Here is a 14,950-nt window from a genome sequence, read left to right as displayed (position 1 = left end):
TCTTGTGGGAAACTTCGCCTCCTTGGTAAGTAAAATCCTGCTGGTTGTATATCAAGTGGCCAATCTGCTATTTCCTGCCCCGCCAAAGTTGCATTTAACAATGATATTTGAGGTTCACACCAGTTTACTATGGCTGGATTAAAATGAACCATCTAGGTGGATGTGTATAATAAACAAAATAAAATTGAAACAACTGGGCTGATCATGTGCAATGCCAACAGAGTTTTTTTTCTGACACTAGGCGGGATTTTGTGAGACACCCAATGAGGAAATAGAGTCATAACGGCACAGAATGGGGGGCCATTCGACACATCGAGACCACGCTGACTCATTGTGGAGCAACCCAGTCAGTCCCATCTTCCCGCTGTACATCCAAAGCCTGGCAAGTTTATTTCCCTCAGATGCCTAACACGCTCATAGACACGGGTCCCAGGTCATAACCACTTCCTGTGTAAATAAAGTCTTCCTCATATTGCTTCCCTGAAAGCTTTAGCCAAAAATCTTAAATGTGTGTCCTCTAATACCATCAGCGAATAGGAATGACTTTTCTTTGTCTAAACTAGTCCTTATCTTATACAACTCTATCAAATCTCGCCTCAGTCTCCTTCACTCCAAGGAGAACAGACGCGGTTTCTCCAAGCTAATCTTGTAACAAAAATTCCCCATCCCTGGAACCATTCTGGTAAATCTCCTCCCAAGGACGCTCACATCCTTCAATAAAGTATGGTGACCAGAACTGGACACAAAACTCTACTTATGCCCTAACCAGGGATTCATAAAGATTCAGCATAACTTTCCTGCTTTTGTACTCAGTACCTCTATTTATGGAACCCAAGACCCTATCTCCTTTGCCATTATGTCTATTTTGAATGGTGCAATTAAGTCCATATTGTCTCTCCCTATCCTTTCTACCAAACAGCATCATTTCTTTGTGTTGAATTCCCATCTGCGACTTGTCTGGCCATTCTGCTAACCCATCCACGCTCTGTTGCAGTCGAATAATATCCTCCTCACTGTTTGTCTCTCCTCCAAGTTTGGTATCATGGACAAATTTTGAATTTTTTTAATTTCTCATTTACAGGATGTGGGCTTCGCTGGCTGGGCCCAGCATTTATTGTCCATCCCTAGTTGCCCTTGAGAAGGTGGTGGTGAGCTGCCTTCTTGAACCGCTGCAGACCATGTGGTGTAGGTACACCCACAGTGCTGTTAGGGAGGGAGTTCCATGATTTTGACCCAGCGACAGTGAAGGAACGGTGATATATTTCCAAGTCAGGACGGTGGGTTACTTGGAGGGGAACTTCCAGGTGGTGGTGTTCCCATCTATCTGCTGCCCTTGTCCTTCTAGATGGTAGTGGTCGCGGGTTTGGAAGGTGCTGTCTAAGGAGCCTTGGTGAGTTCCTGCAGTGCATCTTATAGACGGTACACACACTGCTGCTACTGTGCGTCGGTGGTGGAAGGAGTGAATGTTTGTGGATGTGGTGCCAATCAAGCGGGGCTGCTTAGTCCTGGACGGTATTGAGATTCTTGAGTGTTGTGGGAGCTGCACTCATCCAGGCAAGTGGGGAGTATTCCATCTCACTCCTGACTTGTGCCTTGTAGATGGTGGACAGGCTTTGGGGAGTCAGGAGGTGAGTTACTCTCCGCAGGATTCCCAGCCTCTGACCTGCTGTTGTAAACACAGTATTTATATGGCTGGTCCAGTTCAGTTTCTGGCCAATGTAACCCCCAGGATGTTGACAGTGGGGGATTCAGTGATGGTAATGCCATTGAACATCAGGGGGCGATGGTTAAATTCTCTATTGTGGGAGATGGTCATTGCCTGACACTTGTGTGGTGTGAATGTTACTTGCCACTTGTCAGCCCCGAGCCTGGATATTGTCCAGGTCTTGCTGCATTTGGACATGGACTGCTTCAGTATCTGAGGAGTCGTGAATGGTGAACATTGTGCGATCATCAGCGAACATCCCCACTTCTGACCTTATGATGGAGGGAAGGACATTGATGAAGCAGCTGAAGATGTTTGGGCCGAGGACACAACCCTGAGGAACTCCTGCAGTGATGTCCTGGAGCTGAGATGATTGACCTCCAACAACCACAACCATCTTCCTTTGTGCTGGGTATGATTCCAAACAACAGAGTTTTCCCCTGATTCCCGCTGTATCCAGTTTTACTGGAGCTCCTTGATGCCACAATCAGTCAAATGCTGCCTTGACGCACCTCCCCTCTGGAGTGTGGTGTCCAGTTCTGGTCACCACAGTTTATTGAAGGATGTGAGGATCCTTGAGAGGGTGGAGAGCAGATTTACCAGAATGATTCCAGGGATGGGAGTTGGGGGGGTTAGTTACCAGGTGAGGTTGGAGAAGTTGGAATATTCAAGTCATTCAAAAAAAGTGTTCGTTTTAAACCCGGTTTGTGAGGAGACTTGGACGGGAAACCGCCAAATTGTATCCATTTCGGCAAAATCCCACCATTGACGTCATTCCTGATATAACAACCCTATTTCTATGCTCCTGAGATTAGATTTAACAAGGTCCTTCCAGGTTCCACAACCCGCTGAGTCAGCGGCTCCCTCCGGGAGGTCAAAGCCGGAGCCGCCTCCTGCAAAATCCCGGCTTCACATCGGCCGAGGGGTCGGCTCGGGGCCCCGTTCCAAGCGGGGCGGGGCTAAAAGGGCAGGGGGCCGGCCGCTTGACCGGTGAGGTTTTCCCGCCCTCCCCATCACCACCACCACCCACCCCCCCCCTCCCCCCACCCCCTTTCTGGAGGGAGCCGGCGAGGGCGGGGTGGGGTGGGGGGAGGAGCTGGTGACGTCGCGGGCGTGCGGCGGGAAGGAAGCGCAAACTGAGCAGGCGCGGGGCTGGGGTGGCGGGGGGAGGCCTCGCGCCGAGGGGACCTTGAGGCGCCCGGGTCCGCGCCGGGGCTTTAAATAGCGCGGAGGCAGGCGGTCCGCCTTCACATTGCAGCCGCGGCTGCCGGTGAGACCGGAGATAGGGAGGCAGCGAGCAAAGAGCTGTAACTGACTGAGCCGCACATGGTGGACACCGAATCGGTCGGCATGGACTTTCCCGCTCCAGCCGCCTCGCCGCCGCCGGCCCCGCCTCCTCCTCCACCGCCCCCTCCCCCACCCCCTCCACCGGACGAGGCCGAGGGGCTGGACATCGCGGTGAAGAAGAAGCGGCGGCCGTACCGCCATAGGAAGTTTGGCTGCACCGTGGCCGAGCAGATCATGAAGGCGGTGGCGGCCACGAAGGAGCGGCGGGGCCTGTCGGTGGCCGCCATGAAGAAGATGCTGACGGCCAGCGGCTGCAAGAGGGCGCGTGGCAGCAGGTCGCGGGCTCACCGCTCCGTCCCCCACCTCGCCAAGCCGGGCTCGCTGGCCAAGACGCCCGGCAGCCTCGCCGCCTCGACCTCCGTCAGGGCGGCCAGCGCAGGCGGCGAGCTGCAGCCGGCCGCCACGAACAAGGCCGCGGTGCAGCCGCCGCTCCCCTTCCCTGCGTCCAGAAAGAAGCCGCGGAGGAAAGCGGCGGCCGCCCGGCTGAGGGGGAGGGCGGCCAAGCGGCGGGGCAAGCCGGTCAGCCAATCGCCGAGAAGCAACAAAAGGCGAACTTACCGGGGCAGGAGGCCGAGCGCCTTCCCGAAGGTCCCCAGGATGAGGAGGAGGTTGACCGACGTCCACCGGCCGCGTGGAGAGTCCGATTTGCGCTGCCTCGAGCCGCAAGGCGGGCAGCCGAACTGTGGGGAGAACGGCTCTTCTGAGAGCCAATAAACTTGACCAAAAAGGGGCCAGAACAAGTCAGACATTATAAAAAATTGTAACAGACGTGTTAAAAGAAAGTTTTGATTTAATAAAGGGGTAATTAAGAGAAATAAATGATCTAGTTTATTTTATTAGTAACAAATGCGGAGTGGAGCTCGTTACCAAAGCAAAGTCGGACGGTATTTATTTATAAATAAAACAAAAAGGAATAAATCCCAACTTACTATAAAAACCCAGCCGGTCTGGGCAGCGTTTTCCGGTCTGAGAAACGCTGACTTGGGTTTTCTCTCCGCAGATGTTGTCCGATTTGCTGCGTTTGAATCCCTTTCGCCCCTCTCGTTATCTTTATCCACTGGTCGACCAGTTACGGGTTAGCTGATCAACAGCACATCGGTGCCGCCGCGTGAATTACCCAAACGCGTTGCTGGATGGTTAGCTTCAGCATTTCATGTGGCCCGAATGTGTGATCTCCATCCATTTTACACCCAGGAGGTGGGTAACGTCTCGAAGCCATTCGCAGGTTTTCATGTTCCGTGGGTGGATGGGGATTTCAGACATGCCTCCAGTGTTTCAAACATGTTCGATTGTTAGAGTAAAAACACGTTATTTTAGATAAAAAGTAAACTACTGCGGATGCTGGAGATCTGAATTAGCATCTGCGGCGAGAGAAACGGTTAACGTTTCGAGTCCAATATGACCGAAGAGTCACATGGGACTGGAAACGTTAAGTCTGCTTCTCGCTCCACGGATCCTTTCACACACACACACATTAGTGTAAAAAGGCCAGATAATTCCTGGAGGGTCCTCGTGTCCTGGTGTAACGGATTGGAAATGCACAGTCGCAAATAAATTAGATTCACAGATCCTGAATTATGTTTTATGCGCAGTCGATCTCATAAGGAAATCGGAAAATACAACTCGGACCTTATATGTAAAAGCCACCAAGAGGAAAAGAAAAACAACATTTGTCATTTCTCCAGTGATTAGGTGACAAGTGCAGGTTGCAAGTTAAGGAAGGGTGATCAAACCAACATTTTGCGTGAAATGAGTCAGCCTCCCAAATATGGTCAAATGTCATTGATTCAAGGGACGAGAGGAAAGTAGTTAAAATTGGGAGTTATCCTGGCGCGTTATTATTCGCAGGGTGTTTTGTGACGTTGCCATGGTGCAGGCATCACTACTGGTCCCACCTCACTAATCCTTGCAAAGTCGGCACCTGCCCTGGAGCATTAAGTTTCACTCCTGTCCTAGCAGCACATCTGATGATCATGTGCATCCCTCACTCTGTTTCATTAAAGAATCGTTACAGTCAGAGGGATGGGGGGTGGGGGGGGGGGGGGGGTGGTGGGGGGAAGTGAAACTCGGACTTGCCGCTTTGACCTGTCAAAATCTAATTTCACTTGCGGAAATTTCACTCTCACTTTTGGGTTTCGCCTCTTCCTCATCCAAAGGATGATTATTAATAATTATTAAGCATGGTCACCGGGGCTTTTAAATCGCATCACTCTGACACCGCCGATATCAGTGATGACCTGGGTCTGCATTTCACATCACGCGGGAACTTCTAGTCCCTTGTGCGCAGGTGCAGACTGGGCGAGGCCGCACATGCGCGGTTCAGCATTTTTTTTTCCTGTTCTTTGTGCTCAGCGCGCCTGCGCAACAAGAAAAAGGGCGCGAAATCAAAGGTCAGGTGACCGGGAGCCCAGCGTCATCAAAAACAAGTGTCCCAGACGGGAAGAGAGGTCCCTAAAGGACAGGAGGATAGGGAGAGGTCCCAAGGGGAGAGGGGGGTAGGGAGAGGTCCCAAGGGGAGAGGGGGGTAGGGAGAGGTCCCAAGGGGAGAGGGGGGTAGGGAGAGGTACCATGGGAGAGGGGGGGTAGGGAAAAAGGAGCGCGCCTGGAGGGTGATGGGGACGCGCGCCGGGAGGGTGGGGCGGGGAGGACTCGCCTCTCTCACGTCCGCCTTGAGGGTTGAAGGCGCCGCCTCCCCCGCCGGAGTCGCCGAGATGGCTTCGGGCGACCTGCTCGAAGGCCCCTCCCGAGGCAGGAAGGCGAGGAGGCGGAGGAGCCCGGCCAAGATGTGGCAGGCGGCGGCGGCGGGGGGAGCGCCCACCATGGCCGGCCACATCCTGGAGGTGGTGGCGTCATCCCGGGAGCGCCGCGGCCTCTCGCTGGCCGGCGTCAAGAAGGCGCTGTCGGCCGCCGGCTACGATGTGCCGCGGATCAACTCGCGGGTGAACCAGGCGGTCCGGAGCCTGGTCGCCGAGGGTTCGCTGCTGCAGACGGCGGGCGCCGGGGCCTCGGGCCCCTTCAAGGTCAACCGGCAGCAGCTGGAGGGCCAGAGCCGCCCGGCCGCCGCCCCCGCCCCCGCCCCCACCCGCAAAGCCCGGGGCCGGCAGGGGAGAGCGGCCGCCGGCCGCAAAGGGAAGGTGAAGAGGAGCCCGGCCCGGGTGAAGGAGAAGGAGAAGCCGGGCGGCCGGAGGAAGGGCGGCGCCGGCCCGAGGAAAGTCTCCAAGGGGAGCGGCGTCCGGAGGCCGCGCGGGCGGCCCCGCAAAGCGGCCGAGGAGCCGGCGCCGGGCGCGGATCCGGCCGCCGGGGAGGAAGGCGAACCAGAGGCCGGAGCTGGGAACGTCCCCGAGGGGAACCGGCCGAGGGGCAAAACGGTGAAGGAGGGAAAATAAAAACATCCGCCCGAAAAATACAGGGAAAAAAAAGGCTCTTTTCAGAGCCACCGACCCCTCCAGAAAAAGGAGAAATGACCGGAAATCCCCCCGCGCGACTGTAAAATATAAACAAACCCCCGATAATCACAGACGGCGGGAAAACTAATGGAAATAGTGGGAACACTCGGCACCTGCGGAGAGGGAAAGTTTCTGGGGGAAGTTAGAAAGGTGACGGGGGGGGGGGGGTGGAAGTGCCAGAAAAATAAAATAAAGAAGCTGCAGCTGGGGATGGGGATGGTGGCGGGGGGAATTATTTTCACACCCGGTTGCCGTGGCCTGGATGCAAATTCAATCTTCGCTTTCAAAAGGGAATTAGTCGGGTTTAAATAAAAAAAAGAAAAACCACTGGAAGGGTCAAAAAATTGCTGCGCTTTGTGGGGGCAAAACACGGGGAAGCGCAGCTTGGATATAAAATATACAAAATGCTGGAAAAACTAAAGCAGGTCCGACAGCTTCTGTGGAGGGAGAGACGGAGACAACGTTAGGGGTTCGTGTGAACCCTCAGAAGAGAAATTTGATGGACCTTTCAAAGAGTTGTCACAGTATTGATTTCTGCAGAGACCTTGTGCATCTGGAATGGGGCAGAGATTTTGTGTAACTGGGGAGGGGGTGAAATGTGGAATGGGGCAGGGGTTTTGTGTAACTGAGGAGGGAGGTGGAATGGGTCAGGGGTTTTGTGTAACTGGTGAGGGAGGTGGAATGGGGCAGAGATTTTGTGTAACTGGGGAGGGAGGTGGAATGGGGCAGAGATTTTGTGTAACTGGGGAGGGGGTGAAATGTGGAATGGGGCAGGGGTTTTGTGTAACTGGGGAGGGAGGTGGAATGGGTCAGGGGTTTTGTGTAACTGGTGAGGGAGGTGGAATGGGGCAGGGGTTTTGTGTAACTGGGGAGGGGGTGAAATGTGGAATGGGGCAGGGGTTTTGTGTAACTGGTGAGGGAGGTGGAATGGGGCAGAGATTTTGTGTAACTGGGGAGGGGGTGAAATGTGGAATGGGGCAGGGGTTTTGTGTAACTGGTGAGGGAGGTGGAATGGGGCAGGGGTTTTGTGTAACTGGGGAGGGAGGTGGAATGGGTCAGGGGTTTTGTGTAACTGGTGAGGGAGGTGGAATGGGGCAGGGGTTTTGTGTAACTGGGGAGGGAGGTGGAATGGGTCAGGGGTTTTGTGTAACTGGTGAGGGAGGTGGAATGGGGCAGGGGTTTTGTGCATCTGGAGAGGAATCTGAAATGGGGCAGGGGTTTTGTGTAACTGGGGAGGGGGTGGAATGTGGAATGGGGCAGGGGTTTTGTGTAACTGGGAGGAAGGTGGAACGAGGCAGGGGTTTTGTGTAACTGGGGAGGGGGTGAAATGTGGAATGGGTCAGGGGTTTTGTGTAACTGGGGAGGGGGTGAAATGTGGAATGGGGCAGGGGTTTTGTGTAACTGGGGAGGGAGGTAGAATGGGGCAGGGGTTTTGTGTAACTGGGGAGGGAGGTGGAATGGGGCAGAGATTTTGTGTAACTGGGGTGGGGGTGAAATGTGGAATGGGGCAGGGGTTTTGTGTAACTGGGGAGGGGGTGAAATGTGGAATGGGGCAGGGGTTTTGTGTAACTGGGGAGGGGGTGAAATGTGGAATGGGGCAGGGGTTTTGTGTAACTGGGGAGGGGGTGAAATGTGGAATGGGGCAGGGGTTTTGTGTAACTGGGGAGGGGGTGAAATGTGGAATGGGGCAGGGGTTTTGTGTAACTGGGGAGGGGGTGAAATGTGGAATGGGGCAGGGGTTTTGTGTAACTGGGGAGGGGGTGAAATGTGGAATGGGGCAGGGGTTTTGTGTAACTGGGGAGGGGGTGAAATGTGGAATGGGGCAGGGGTTTTGTGTAACTGGGGAGGGGGTGAAATGTGGAATGGGGCAGGGGTTTTGTGTAACTGGGGAGGGGGTGGAATGTGGAATGGGGCAGGGGTTTTGTGTAACTGGGGAGAGGGGTAGAATGTGGAATGGGGCAGGGGTTTTGTGTAACTGGTGAGGGAGGTGGAATGGGGCAGAGATTTTGTGTAACTGGGGAGGGGGTGAAATGTGGAATGGGGCAGGGGTTTTGTGTAACTGGGGAGGGGGTGGAATGTGGAATGGGGCAGGGGTTTTGTGTAACTGGTGAGGGAGGTGGAATGGGGCAGGGGTTTTGTGTAACTGGGGAGGGAGGTGGAATGGGTCAGGGGTTTTGTGTAACTGGTGAGGGAGGTGGAATGGGGCAGGGGTTTTGTGCATCTGGAGAGGAATCTGAAATGGGGCAGGGGTTTTGTGTAACTGGGAAGGGGGTGGAATGTGGAATGGGGCAGGGGTTTTGTGTAACTGGGGAGGAAGGTGGAACGAGGCAGGGGTTTTGTGTAACTGGGGAGGGGGTGAAATGTGGAATGGGTCAGGGGTTTTGTGTAACTGGGGAGGGGGTGAAATGTGGAATGGGGCAGGGGTTTTGTGTAACTGGGGAGGGAGGTAGAATGGGGCAGGGGTTTTGTGTAACTGGGGAGGGAGGTGGAATGGGGCAGAGATTTTGTGTAACTGGGGTGGGGGTGAAATGTGGAATGGGGCAGGGGTTTTGTGTAACTGGGGAGGGGGTGAAATGTGGAATGGGGCAGGGATTTTGTGTAACTGGGGAGGGGGTGAAATGTGGAATGGGGCAGGGGTTTTGTGTAACTGGGGAGGGGGTGAAATGTGGAATGGGGCAGGGGTTTTGTGTAACTGGGGAGGGGGTGAAATGTGGAATGGGGCAGGGGTTTTGTGTAACTGGGGAGGGGGTGAAATGTGGAATGGGGCAGGGGTTTTGTGTAACTGGGGAGGGGGTGAAATGTGGAATGGGGCAGGGGTTTTGTGTAACTGGGGAGGGGGTGAAATGTGGAATGGGGCAGGGGTTTTGTGTAACTGGGGAGGGGGTGAAATGTGGAATGGGGCAGGGGTTTTGTGTAACTGGGGAGGGGGTGGAATGTGGAATGGGGCAGGGGTTTTGTGTAACTGGGGAGAGGGGTAGAATGTGGAATGGGGCAGGGGTTTTGTGTAACTGGGGAGAGGGGTAGAATGTGGAATGGGGCAGGGGTTTTGTGTAACTGGGGAGGGGGTGAAATGTGGAATGGGGCAGGGGTTTTGTGTAACTGGGGAGGGGGGGGAATGTGGAATGGGGCAGGGGTTTTGTGTAACTGGGGAGAGGGGTAGAATGTGGAATGGGGCAGGGGTTTTGTGTAACTGGGGAAAGGGGTGGAATGGGGCAGGGGTTTTGTGTAACTGGGGAGAGGGGTAGAATGTGGAATGGGGCAGGGGTTTTGTGTAACTGGGGAGAGGGGTGGAATGTGGAATGGGGCAGGGGTTTTGTATAACTGGGGAGAGGGGTGGAATGGGGCAGGGGTTTTGTGTAACTGGGGAGAGGGGTAGAATGTGGAATGGGGCAGGGGTTTTGTATAACTGAGGAGAGGGGTGGAATGGGGCAGGGGTTTTGTGTAACTGGGGAGAGGGGTGGAATGGGGCAGGGGTTTTGTGTAACTGGGGAGAGGGGTAGAATGTGGAATGGGGCAGGGGTTTTGTATAACTGGGGAGAGGGGTGGAATGGGGCAGGGGTTTTGTGTAACTGGGGAGAGGGGTAGAATGTGGAATGGGGCAGGGGTTTTGTGTAACTGGGGAGAGGGGTAGAATGTGGAATGGGGCAGGGGTTTTGTGTAACTGGGGAGAGGGGTGGAATGGGGCAGGGGTTTTGTGTAACTGGGGAGAGGGGTAGAATGTGGAATGGGGCAGGGGTTTCTCCCAGAGCAGCCAATTGGAGTAGACAACCTGCAATCCGGCATTAGCATAGCGCTGCCTATATATAAGGAGGGGTTTCCAGGCTGGGAAATAGTTGTTGCTGAGTGTCTCAGCGGGCCAACTGAATATTGAGGAGGATTTGAAGCGTCTGCGATGCCGACCGCCGCCGTCCCCACCAGCGCCACGGCCGTCGGCGCCAAGGGCTCCCTCTCCAAGAAAGGCTCGAAGAAAACGGCGATGAAAATGTCCAGGAAGGGCGACAGGAAGCACAGGCGGAGCAGGAAGGAGAGCTACAGCATCTACATCTACAAGGTGCTGAAGCAGGTCCACCCGGACACCGGCATCTCCTCCAAGGCCATGAGTGTCATCAACTCGTTCGTCAGCGACATCTTCGAGCGGGTGGCCGGCGAGGCTTCCCGCCTGGTCCATTACACCCGGCGGCAGACCATCTCCTCCCGGGAGATCCAGAGCGCCGTCCGCCTCCTGCTGCCGGGGGAACTGGCCAAACACGCCGTCTCCGAGGGCACCAAGGCGGTCACCAAGTACACCAGCTCCAAGTAGAGCTGCCAATAAAGAGATAAACAAAAGGCTCTTCTAAGAGCCACTTCACAAGCTCCTCAGACAGAGCTGTAAACAAATATAACAAAAAGTGGACACATTCTAGACTCCATAAGCAACAACATCTCTTGCCAATTATTCACCCTCTAATAAAAGTTAAGCACTGCGGATGCTGGAGATCTGAGATGATTTAAAGACAAGCTTCACAAAAATCAAAGCAATTTAACCACATTGAGTCCCAGCAAACCTTGGGTTTAAGTTTTTTTCTTTAGGAATATGTTTCCATCCAGAGCCTGGAAAAACCTGCTGGTTCTCGATTTTCCCAGCAAGTTAAATGGGTATCGAGTGGGAATTAAAACAGAAAAAAATGCCAGAAAAGCTCAGCAGGTCTGGCAGCATCGAGAGAGGGAGGGACGCCGAGTTGGTGATTCGAGTCCAAGATGACTTCGAAACAAAGAGTGAGAACAGAAGAAGAGTCATATTAACTCTGCCCCTCTCTCTTGAGATGCTGCCAGAGCTGCTGAGCTTTTCTAGCATTTTTCTGTTTTAATTCCCACTCGGTACCTATTTAACTTGCCGGGAGGTTTAAGCAGTGCAACATTGAACCCATCTTAAAGCTTGTGCAAGCTTTGCTGGGCTCCATTTGTTTAAATTGGAAGATTTTTGTTGTGTTTTGAAGGGGACGGGGCTTCAAACCCTTCGAGCAACAGTCTCCCCCTTTCCAGGTGAGAGAATAAGTCGGGGCTTTGGAACAGAAGCGAAGTGGCTTCCCTTTGTAAGATGCAACCCCCAGAAAGACAGGAAAGAAGGGGTAAGTGACGGCAGGTTTGGGGAGGTGGGTGGGGGGGGGGTCTGGTGTTGCTGTATTTTGGGCGGAAGGTAATAATTTGAGGGAAACGAGGCATCACTGAGATCCCGAAAAAGAATGAGCTGGAATAAAAGGCAGGCTTGTCCAGCTGCGCCAAATGAATTATCCAACAGTTTCCATTTATTTCTGGCGCTTAAGGTAAAAAAGAGAAATGGTAAATAACTTGCCCTCGGCTCCTGAACTGGAAGAGACCTTTGAATGTATTAAGATTCAAGTTTGACCGACTATCCCAGATTAGACATCTGGAAAAGGACTTGGCGCAGAGTTTGCTTAAAAGCTGATTTCCACTTCATTGAATAATGCTCCTTTTAAAATATATGTCATTTATATATTGTATATCTGCAATATGATTGTGAAAAGAAGCCTTTCAGTCAAAGGCCACAGGGTTGAGACATCTTGCACAAGGGACAAGAAGCAGTTCGTCAGGAGAATCGTTGGCGACATTTTAGTGTCCCCTGAGAAAGACCTTAGCCATAAATAAACCGAGTATGTTATCAACAATAATTATCATAGCCCGAGGATCAGAAAAGTCAGGTGCCATTTCTAATGAAAGATTTAGCCCTGCTTTTTAACATTGTCATTGGAAAAGCCATCAAAAAAATCTGAACTGCGTGAATTTATGTGCATTTATTTCTGGTAAATTTTAATGAGTCACTTTTAGCATTGCAGGCGGCCGTGACTCTGTCGACAAACTTGGTCCTGATTTACTGAGCTGGTGAATTCGAGTCCGTCCTCGGCCAGGTCCGCAGCCACATTTCATCTATAAATTGAACCCAAGTTTCAGTGGATACTCTTCCTCTGCTACATTTCTATCTCGTCATGAAAAGGAAAAGTTCATATTTTAAAACTCTTAACTGCAGCATTGGCCCCAAAGTTCGTCTTGCCGCCCTGATGGCACAGAGGATGGCGATTCGGCCCATCGTCCCTGTACTGGCTCCGGGAAAAAGGCTATTCGGCCCATTGTGGCCGTGCTGGCTCTCCAAATGAGCAATTCACCTCGTACCGCTCCTTCACCTTCTCCCCGTAACCCCACACATTCTTCCTTTTCAGACATCAGTCTTTTCAATGCCTCGATTAGGCCACATTCTCAGGCAGTGCATTCCAGACCCGAATCACTCTCTGTGAGCAATTTTCTCCTCATGTCACTCTTGCTTCCTTTGCCAACTACTTTAAATCTGTGGCTTCTCGTTCTTGATGCATTCGCGAGTGGGAACAGTTTCTCTCTATCTACGTTGTCCAGACCCCTCGTGAATTTGAATACCTCTATCAATTCTCCTCTCAACCTTCTCCTCCAAAGAAAACAGACCCAATTCCTCCAATCTATCTTCGTAACTGAAGTTCCTCATCTCTGAAACCATTCACGTTAATCTTTCCTGCACTCTCTCTCTCTCTCCCTCTCTAATGTCTTCACATCCTTCCTAAAGTACTACACCCAGAACTATACTTAATACTCTAGGTGAGGCTGAACTAGTGCCCTATACAAGTTCACCATAATCTCCTTGCTCGTGTCCTCTATGCCCCTATTAATAAAGCCTAGGATACTGAATGTTTTATCTTTTTCCATGACCTTGGGAGTTTCCTTTTGCCTTTTCAAGCATATATCCAATTGTTTGTGTGTGTGTGTGTGTGTGTGGTGGGGGGGGGGGGGGGGGGATTTGAAGAGGCAGGGTGTGACTTTGTAAGTAAAACTTCCACTTGTGTAGATTGATCAGGAGGTCAAAGAGAACCTCTTGTGACAGTAAACTCACCGCATTGAAAACAGCTTCTTTCCTGGAGTTAAAAATAGACAGAAAAGCAGCATCCATGAAGAGAGAGAAACAGAGTCAACATTTCAGGCCATTGACTTTATCAAATAACTCTGTTTCTCTCTCCTCAGATGATGTCTGACCTGCTGAATATTTTCAGTATTTGTTGCTCTTATTTCATGCGGGCACATTTCAGGTGAATGGGTGGCTAAGGAATGCTGTGGGAAAGAAGGGGAGAATCCAATTGCAGAATTGTTACGGTTCAGAAGGAGGCCATTCAGCCCATCATGTCTGCACCAGCTCTCTGAAAGTGAGGGTGTTTGCTAGTGATTGCACAATGTTCAGAACCATTCACAGCTTCTCAGATACTGAAGCAGTCCATGTCCAAGTGCAGCAAGACCTGGACAATATCCAGGCTTGGGCTGACAAGTGGCAAGTAACATTCACGCCACACAAGTGCCAGGCAATAACTATCTCCAACAAGAGGGAATCTAAACATCATCCCTTGATGTTCAAAGACGGTATGCTCACTGAATCTCCCATCATCAAAATCCTGGAGGTTTCCATTGACCAGAAACATAACTGTGCCATCCATATAAATACTGTGGCTACAAGAGCAGGTCAGAGGCTGAAAATTCTGTGTGTGTATCTCATCTCCTGATTCCCCAAAGCCTGTCCACCATCTACAAGGCACAAATCAGGAGTGTGATGGAATACTCTCCACTTTCCTGGATGAGCACAGCTCCAACAGCACTCAAGAAGCTTGACACCATCCAGGACAAAGCAGCCCAGTTGTTGGCACCACATCCACATTCACTCCCTCCACCACTGACGCACAATAGCAGCAGTGTGTACCATCTACAAGATGCACTGCAGAAACTCACCAAGGCTCCTTTTACAGCACCTTCCAAACCCACGACAACTACAACCTAAAAGGACAAGGGCAGCAGATTGATGGGAACACCACCTCCTGGAAGTTTCCCTCCAAGCCTCTCACCATCCTGATTTGGAAATATATCACCGTTCCTTCACTGTCTCTGCCTCAAGATCCTGGAACTCCCTCCCTAACAGCGCTGTGGATGTACCCAAACCACATGGACTGCAGTGGTTCAAGATGGCAGCTCAACACCACCACCTCAAGGGCAATTAGGGATGGGCAATAAATGCTGGCCCAGCCAACAACACCCACATCTCTTGAAAGAATAAATCAAAATGGCAAAAGCTAGATACAGTGGAGATCCAAAGAGACTTGAGGTCCTGGTACTGATAAAGGGCATGAACAGGCAGAGAAAGTAATCAAAAATACTAATGAAATGCTGGCCTTTCTATCGAAAGGCCTAAGGTACCAGGGAGTGAAAGTCATACTTCAGCTATACAAAGAGCTGGTCAAACCATTCTTGGAATATTGTGAGGAATTCTGGTCACCTCATCTTAGGAAGGGTAATGTCCCAGACACCACAGTCACCATCCTTGGGTATGTCCTGTCCCACCGGCAGGGCAGATCCAGCAGAGGTGGTGGCACAGTGCTATACTGTCAGGAGG

The 14,950-nt window shown here is 52.1% G+C and overlaps 3 protein-coding genes across 3 annotated transcripts; all 3 read left to right on the top strand.

Annotated features, from left to right (window-relative positions):
* Positions 1-3,031: 3,031 nt before the first annotated feature.
* On the top strand, positions 3,032-3,766 carry LOC121291336 (histone H1.3-like). Its single transcript, XM_041212405.1, has one exon. It carries the CDS (start codon positions 3,032-3,034, stop codon positions 3,764-3,766), a length of 735 nt encoding a protein of 244 aa, XP_041068339.1.
* A 1,997-nt stretch (positions 3,767-5,763) lies between these two features.
* On the top strand, positions 5,764-6,438 carry LOC121291335 (histone H1.5-like). Its single transcript, XM_041212404.1, has one exon. It carries the CDS (start codon positions 5,764-5,766, stop codon positions 6,436-6,438), a length of 675 nt encoding a protein of 224 aa, XP_041068338.1.
* Positions 6,439-10,390: 3,952 nt separating this feature from the next.
* LOC121291334 (histone H2B 7-like) lies at positions 10,391-10,800 on the top strand. Its single transcript, XM_041212403.1, has one exon. The coding sequence runs from the start codon at positions 10,391-10,393 to the stop codon at positions 10,796-10,798; it is 408 nt and encodes a 135-aa protein (XP_041068337.1). The 3' UTR covers positions 10,799-10,800.
* Positions 10,801-14,950: the final 4,150 nt, after the last annotated feature.

Source organism: Carcharodon carcharias, chromosome 19 (genome assembly GCF_017639515.1).
Source record: "Carcharodon carcharias isolate sCarCar2 chromosome 19, sCarCar2.pri, whole genome shotgun sequence".
In the NCBI taxonomy this organism is placed as follows: Eukaryota; Metazoa; Chordata; class Chondrichthyes; order Lamniformes; family Lamnidae; genus Carcharodon; species Carcharodon carcharias.
Note: the sequence above shows the minus strand (reverse complement) of the source record. Positions and strands in the feature narration are given on the sequence as shown.

Bases quoted from the DNA above. Each gene is read 5' to 3' on its own strand.
- LOC121291336 (XM_041212405.1), top strand. From the start codon at position 3,032: ATGGTGGACACCGAATCGGTCGGCATGGACTTTCCCGCTCCAGCCGCC.
- LOC121291335 (XM_041212404.1), top strand. From the start codon at position 5,764: ATGGCTTCGGGCGACCTGCTCGAAGGCCCCTCCCGAGGCAGGAAGGCG.
- LOC121291334 (XM_041212403.1), top strand. From the start codon at position 10,391: ATGCCGACCGCCGCCGTCCCCACCAGCGCCACGGCCGTCGGCGCCAAG.